We start from the raw sequence: 7,053 nt of genomic DNA on the forward strand, positions 1-7,053 counted from the left end.
TAGTACAAAATCAAAACCGTAGACAAAGATGAAAGGTGTTAGACCAACAGACAGAAAACATTCTATACTAGCAAATATAACTTATTTTAAATATGAATGGTTTAATTAGTAATATAACCAACCGAGTTAATGCCACTTAACTAGTGACACCAAACTTAATAAAGGACTTAATATTAGTAGAGATGAAAAAGGCTCATAGGTCTAATGATCAGGAAGAGATACAATACCTATTAAGGGTTGCCAAGTAATATTCCTAAAGCCACTAGTGTTGAAGCAAAATTCTAGACTCTTAGAGATCTTAATGTAGTTAATCTTATGGTAGAAGTAGATGCCATTGTCATCATTCAATTTGTCTTATGATAAAAGTTTCTAATATTATATTTTCACCTTTGATTGATGAATGCAAGATACTCCTTCGCAATATGACTTTTAGGATGTATTTCGAAAAGGTAACAACTGTGCCGATTGTCTTTTAATAGAGATTCTAACATTATATTGCCATCTTTGATTGATGAATGTAGGATATTCCTTCGCAATATGACTTTTAAATCCTTGAAGCATGTGTTCCGAGAAGGCAACAAATATGTTGATGCTTCAGCCAGACTAAAGAGCTATTTACATCCTATTCCTCCCTCGAAGAATCATGTTTCATGGCGAAGCTTCTTCCGTTGCCTAAATCTCCTATTTCAATGTGACATCCAAGGACGCACTATGTTTCGAACAATATTTTATCTTTTAATAAAGCTTAATTCCTTTTTTGACAAAAAAAGATATATATGTTTTCTTATCAAATTTAATAAATTAAAATTTTAAACTACTGAGGTTAAAGTTTAAAAATTTTGACTTAGAAAATGTCAACTGCTACATTTTTATTAAGAAATATTAATATAATAATGTGGATGTAAATCGTGAAGTAAATAAAACATATCCAATCAATTCAATCCTAATTCAGTTCAATTAACTTCATTATTACAATAACTTAAAATTGAAAATAGTGGCTTCCAAGTTATATTAATTTTATAAGTTATTATTTTCGAATAACATTGAAATTAGAAGTCTGGTCAAATTTGATAATGCATGAGAAGAGGAGAAGAGAGCAGAGTTCCTACCTTGATAAATAAATATATATTATTGTAGAAACTATATATAACAGTAAGTAGTAGTATTCTATGATAGCTTTAAGCCTTTAACCTACCTAACAATAGAAGATATCATCTTTGATTGTCATCTGAAATGGTATTGTTTGAGAATTTTGCTTCCTCCTGTATTTGTCATCTTTGCAGATGTTTCCCTCCCACAATTCCACCACCACCACGTACAAGCTAAGCTTTGCTTTTGCTTTGCTTAACCAGTGGCCTTGTAAATACCATCCATCAGCATCCCATGTTGATCATCATATCCCTTTTTTTATGCAGGATTCAAGTCCAAAGGCCAGCTTCTTTTCTTTGCCTCCTGCTTTTGTAATAAATAAATGCCATTGCCCCACATAATCCTCCATATTATTATTCAAATAAATCCAATTGTTTATTAATAAACTAGGAATCTACACAGAACAGGACCAGAAGAGAATCAGATGGCTACCTCCTCAGTATATGCGATGTGTAGTGTTAAACAATGGAATTTTGTGCAGTATGGTTGCACATTACTTGTCCACTTCTTCAGGGATAATGGCCTTGCCCAGGTACCAGCTGCATCTCCTCTCTCCAGATCTGCAGTAAATTATAGTATATATATTGAATTTGCTTAATTTAATTACTCAACAGATACCATGATTCATTTAAAAGTAGTAAACCAGAAATATCCAAACTAATTGGTTTTGCACTACTTTACGAAAACAATTATATCTTGGGCTACAAGCCACAAAATCAAGTGATTCAAAAACCGTTTTGAAAAGAACTCGAAGATCTACGATTTAGACACAAGAATCATATATTAATAGTAGATTATAGGAAAGTATTGCTCAGGTATCATCTCTCTAAGAGTTTTGTATCTCACACATCAATCCCACGCCAAATATGTTACAATAATACCAAAAATAAAATCAAATATCATTGCCAATCTCTGTAAGGTTATTGATACTGCAAGGAAACAAATGATGCAGCAGTACCCTTTCGCAATCACATCATATCTCATCCTCTTCAAAGGGGTCTCGTTCAGGATAGTCACCAACCTGCAAATAACAAGTTCCATCCTAAGTTACAAATAAATAAAAGCGGTAAAACAGGTAGGAGACACCAAATATTTTACTGTCAGAATACACCTCTTGGACTTCGGATATGAAAAACGATTAAGCTGCCTGTTAAACATATATGTAATATATTTTCTCATGAAAGAAGAAAAACTAGACAAAAATAGAGTCCATCAGCTGTTTGGATAGACTCCTTAGATACTCAACAAAGAACTCTCACAGAGATCTTATGAACATAAACAAAGAGAACTCACTAATTGCCCTTACGGTTAGTCACTTAGATCAAAATCTTTCGGAGCAAAAAAGTATGAATTGGATTCCCTAATATATAATCTCACTAACATGTACAACATTTATTCCATCTTTTATTCTTCCTATCACATTTCCGTGTCCTATCCACAACTATAAATCAATTAGCAATCAATGTTAATGCTACTTTTCCATTTTTTATTATGCTATAATAATTAGAAGGAAACACAAAATAAACAAATAATACTATTAAGTAGTTATGGACAATGAATTGCAATGCAGTAAACTTGCTTTCTTAAATTTTGCAATGCCATCATGGATATACGTGCATTACGAGCTATTGCAATAAAGGTCCATAGATAGAAAAAAGAAAAAGAAAGATGCCAGTGGGCAAGTTTTGCCAAGGGTTAAACTTAAAGTAAGCTCCAGCAGTTTATTCAATTTGTTGGTGCAGAATGCTGCATAATACGACTATCTACCTAAAATATTTGAACTTGAGAAGGCCACAGAATAACCCCAGAATGCTTACATCACTTAACATATTTGCATACAAACCTTTACTTTGTCAGGCCTAACCATTGCACCGCAAAGTGGAGGGCATTGAAAATACCGAGTTCCTTTCACTCTGCAGTATGACCAATAGATAATTTAACAAATGAAAATAGTGCATCCAAATAAGATAGATTATCTAATAAACATCCAAATAGGATAACCAATTTAATGCATCTGTGTCAAGAGAAAATTTCAAATCACCTTCAACGTGAATAAATTAAATACCAATTTTTTTACGAAAGGCATATAATAGACCAAAAAAATCAATCCTTGTAGGAGTTTCTATCACACACACACACACACAAAAAAAAAAAGAAAAGAATAGAAGTACCATACAACAAGAACATTACTAAAAAAAATGAAGAGAACATTAAGAAAATAAGAATATAGAGTTTACATACATTCCATCATGTTTTCCCAACGGTTCATCTTATTGAACTCCAATCCAAAAGCCTGGCCCTAATGCTTCTGCTTGACCACATATTTGACGACACCTCTTTTCTCCCCTGGATCAACTTCACATCTATCTCCTACCTGATTTGAAACAATGTGAAAATATATACAGCACTTAAGTTGAAGCATGCAGGCAAAACAACAGAAGATAAATGTGATGTTGAGAAATAGAGGGAAAATAGCAAGGTTCTTCACTCTAGGAAAATATACAAAACATATCCTAGATGTGATGTACACAAAAAACTACATTTGGTAGAGGGTGAGCATTACCAAGCATGAAGTACTGAATTAACTGAATTTATTTGCCACTATATTTAAGTACCCTATCAATCAGTCTATGATCTTCAGTAGCTTTTCTTAAGCATCTAGCAAAAAAAGAATATAGGTCTTAAAGATCATTCATTTGGCACTTCAAAAAGGGAAAATCACAAATGAAAAACTAAGTAATCTCTTATCTCTAAAGATGATAAAACTAGAAATAAATTAGCCACTACTGAATTTTATTAAGTTCTTTCATCAGTACAAAACCATTGTCAAGATGGTGGGCAAATATTAAATAATTTCTTCTTGAACTAGCAATGTCCAAAGGTAATAAATAATAATTGACATTTTCTTCAAAACACACACACATGTGGAATTGGACTGTTTTACTTCCTTTAAAAAGAGTGAGAGACCAAAACAGTAGTTTAATATGCTGCAAAAGATGCTAAGTACATATGACAAAGTCAAAAATAAATACACAACCAACCTTGATATTTGTGCAGAGGTCTTCCATGTAGTAATCTGACATCTGTAAATGAAACCATCAAGCATGACCAAGACAGAAATAGCAGCAATATATACATGATTTCACTTTGTAATAAGCATTAGGAATCCAGTGCGTACTTAAATATAATATTATTAACAGATTAAAGCTACCCCATATATAAATATACATATTGTTGAAATATGTATATATTTTAAATTTATTTAGGTAGATAAATCTTATTTAGGTAGATAAGTTTTATTCATATTTTAAGAATATTTTTATTTTATCTTTTAGTAGTTTATTAGAAGAAGGGAACTATTTTCTTTTATAGTTTAGTAGTTTATTAGAATAAGGGAACTATTTTCCCAATTATGATTAAGACTCTTTTCTCTGTTTAAATTCAATTCTTTAGTTAATAATATAGAACAGTTTTATTAAAAACTCTCTTGAAAACTTTCACATATATATGTATATATGAAATAAGATATACTTATTTTGTTCCTGAATGCTGATGGATTTGCCATTTGTTCCTTAAATTTCCTAAATGTACCTGAAACAACAAAAAATTTCAAACCATTGCAAACAAATAAAAGGTAAATTAAAAGGAAACAGATGTGGAGGATAACAAATTTAAGTCAATAACATTGCAGAATCAGCTTCTGTAGGTAACTAACTTACCGGAACGTTTATTGTATTCATCTTCAGAAATCGAGTACTTCTCGACTAATGACGTATCTTCAAGCCACCCTCCCGAAGTTACGGGTGAAGGATCAAGATCTATAATGTGTATTCGGAACCTGTTACAGCAAAAAGGAGTCACAAGGAAATAACTGATATGTTTTTAAAATGAAAATCTATAAAATTAGAGTTAACAATGACAATAAAAATCAAAGGAGAAAAGGCGAAAGGCTAACCCATCTAGTGGAGAATAGAAACCGAGAGGTCTTGACTCATCACTTAAATCAAAAAGTTTATTTTTACAATCATCATATAGCTCTAACCGCATTGAATTTACCGAAGTCCCACATTTCTTCCATACCTTATCTTTCACTGCTTCCACGCTCATCTTTAAACAAATCGATTTTTTTTAAAAATAAAACCTCAGGAGTAATTACTTTGAAGTTAAAGAAATTGTTTAATAAAAATGGAACCTGAAGAGAGAAGCGAATGTCAGCGGCGAAGCTTTTGAGGTTGGAGTGAGTGACTCGAAGCAGCAGTGAGGCATGACTCTCGATTTGCAGCCATGATGCCATGAATATTTCCTATATTTTCTGGATTCAAAGCACCAAGGATTACATACAGATACACGTACTAAGTAACCAGTTCAGCTTAAAGGGAAATTATTTATAAAAATAAGTAACTTTTGAGGAACAAAACAAAGAAAAGGAAGGGAGAACAATAAAAGGACAGGCTTAAAGATATCAAAAAGCACTCAAATTAAAAATAATAAATAATAATAATTAAGCTCTTATTTTCTTTTTTACAATTATTTGCCTATTTAAATTTCGAAAATGTATAAAAAAAATAACTAAACCCTTCCTCCGTTTTTTTCACTTAATTAATTACGTAAATTTTTAAAATGCATAAAAAAGTCTCTTTATAAGTCCATATTTTTATTTTAAAATTAGAAAAAATTATAAAAAAATTAAAATCAATAAAAGCTATAAATATTATTTAAATTTTAATAAAAAATTATAAAAATTATAAAATTATATAAAATTGTAAAAATATATAGAAATTATAAAATTTTATAAAGTAGTAAGAAAATTTTACAAAATGTAAAAAATATAAAATTCATAAAAAATATTATAAAAATTATCGTACCAAAAGAAGCATTTTATAATTTTTCTATAACTTTTATTGATTTTTGTTTTTTTATCATTTTTCGCCACATGTCACGCTGTGTTGCGACACGACTTTAATTGAAAAATAGGGGTCGTTAATATTTTTATGATTCTTATAAAATTTTATTTTTTTATGATTTTTATGAAAAAATTCTAATTTTTAATAAATTTTAAATTTTTATATTTTTATTAAAATTTAATAATTTTTCTAAAATTTATTATTTTTATAATTTTTATAATTTCTAATAAGAGCATGAACTTAATTGCTTTTTTGAAAAAATTTGAGGGTCCTTTTAATGCATTTTGAAAGTTCAAGTACCCAATTGAGTGAAAAAAAAGTAGGGCTTAATTGTTTTTTTGAAGAAGATTGAGGGTCTTTTTTATGCATTTCGAAAGTTTGAGTGCTTAATTGAGTGTAAAAAAATGAAGGGCTTAATTGCTTTTTTTTTAAAAAAAACACTTAGGGGCTTTTTACACCATTAAGCCAAAAGAAAAAGAAGAAGGAAACAAATAAAGAAAAAATAGAATAATGAAAAAGAGGGCCGCAACCTGAAAGAGTAGAAGATCGAAATGTGTTAAGGTTTTTAAGACATGAAATGTGTAGCAATAGCTTTTCAAAGGGCGTCATATGCGTAAGGACTATAAGAAATAAAGGTGACCAAATAAACAAAACCTAAAAATCCTTACCCTGCAAATTTATATGGAACTATATCAAAAGAATATATATATATACATACACATTTCACATACGGATGTATGTGATAAATTTTATATGGAAGTTGCCCAATAAACATTAACAAACATGCAAATAGGAAACAACAATAAAATATAACAACACATATCAATGTCATTCCAAAAAAAAATCATGAGATTGTACAGAGATACCTTGGGTGGATATGAATGGCCAAGTCAATTGAAGGACCAATTGAAGCCCCCCTTCAAACACTATCAACGTCCTCAAAAAAGAAACATTCTTTTGTTACATAGTTAACAACACCAAAGCAAAAGAAAAGTACATT

General features: G+C 30.1%; 1 protein-coding gene across 3 annotated transcripts; it reads right to left on the reverse strand.

Moving 5' to 3' along the window:
- Window positions 1-1,110: 1,110 nt before the first annotated feature.
- Window positions 1,111-5,584, reverse strand: LOC107948939 (tubulin-folding cofactor B). 3 transcript variants are annotated; one of them, XM_016883607.2, is made up of 10 exons: window positions 5,342-5,584; window positions 5,105-5,256; window positions 4,869-4,987; window positions 4,681-4,740; window positions 4,191-4,232; window positions 3,391-3,523; window positions 2,993-3,062; window positions 2,108-2,170; window positions 1,582-1,709; window positions 1,111-1,452 (listed from the first exon to the last, which is right to left on the reverse strand). In XM_016883607.2, exons 1-6 carry the CDS (start codon window positions 5,441-5,443, stop codon window positions 3,513-3,515), a joined length of 486 nt encoding a protein of 161 aa, XP_016739096.1. In that variant the 5' UTR covers window positions 5,444-5,584; the 3' UTR covers window positions 1,111-1,452; window positions 1,582-1,709; window positions 2,108-2,170; window positions 2,993-3,062; window positions 3,391-3,512. The 3 variants fall into 3 exon arrangements, with proteins under 3 accessions (XP_016739096.1, XP_016739098.1, XP_040967348.1); XM_016883609.2 differs by having other exon boundaries at window positions 1,111-1,455; XM_041111414.1 differs by lacking the exons at window positions 1,111-1,452; window positions 1,582-1,709; window positions 5,105-5,256 and having other exon boundaries at window positions 1,885-2,170; window positions 5,342-5,568.
- Window positions 5,585-7,053: the final 1,469 nt, after the last annotated feature.

The sequence above is a fragment of the Gossypium hirsutum genome, chromosome A04 (genome assembly GCF_007990345.1).
Source record: "Gossypium hirsutum isolate 1008001.06 chromosome A04, Gossypium_hirsutum_v2.1, whole genome shotgun sequence".
Lineage (NCBI taxonomy): Eukaryota > Viridiplantae > Streptophyta > Magnoliopsida > Malvales > Malvaceae > Gossypium > Gossypium hirsutum.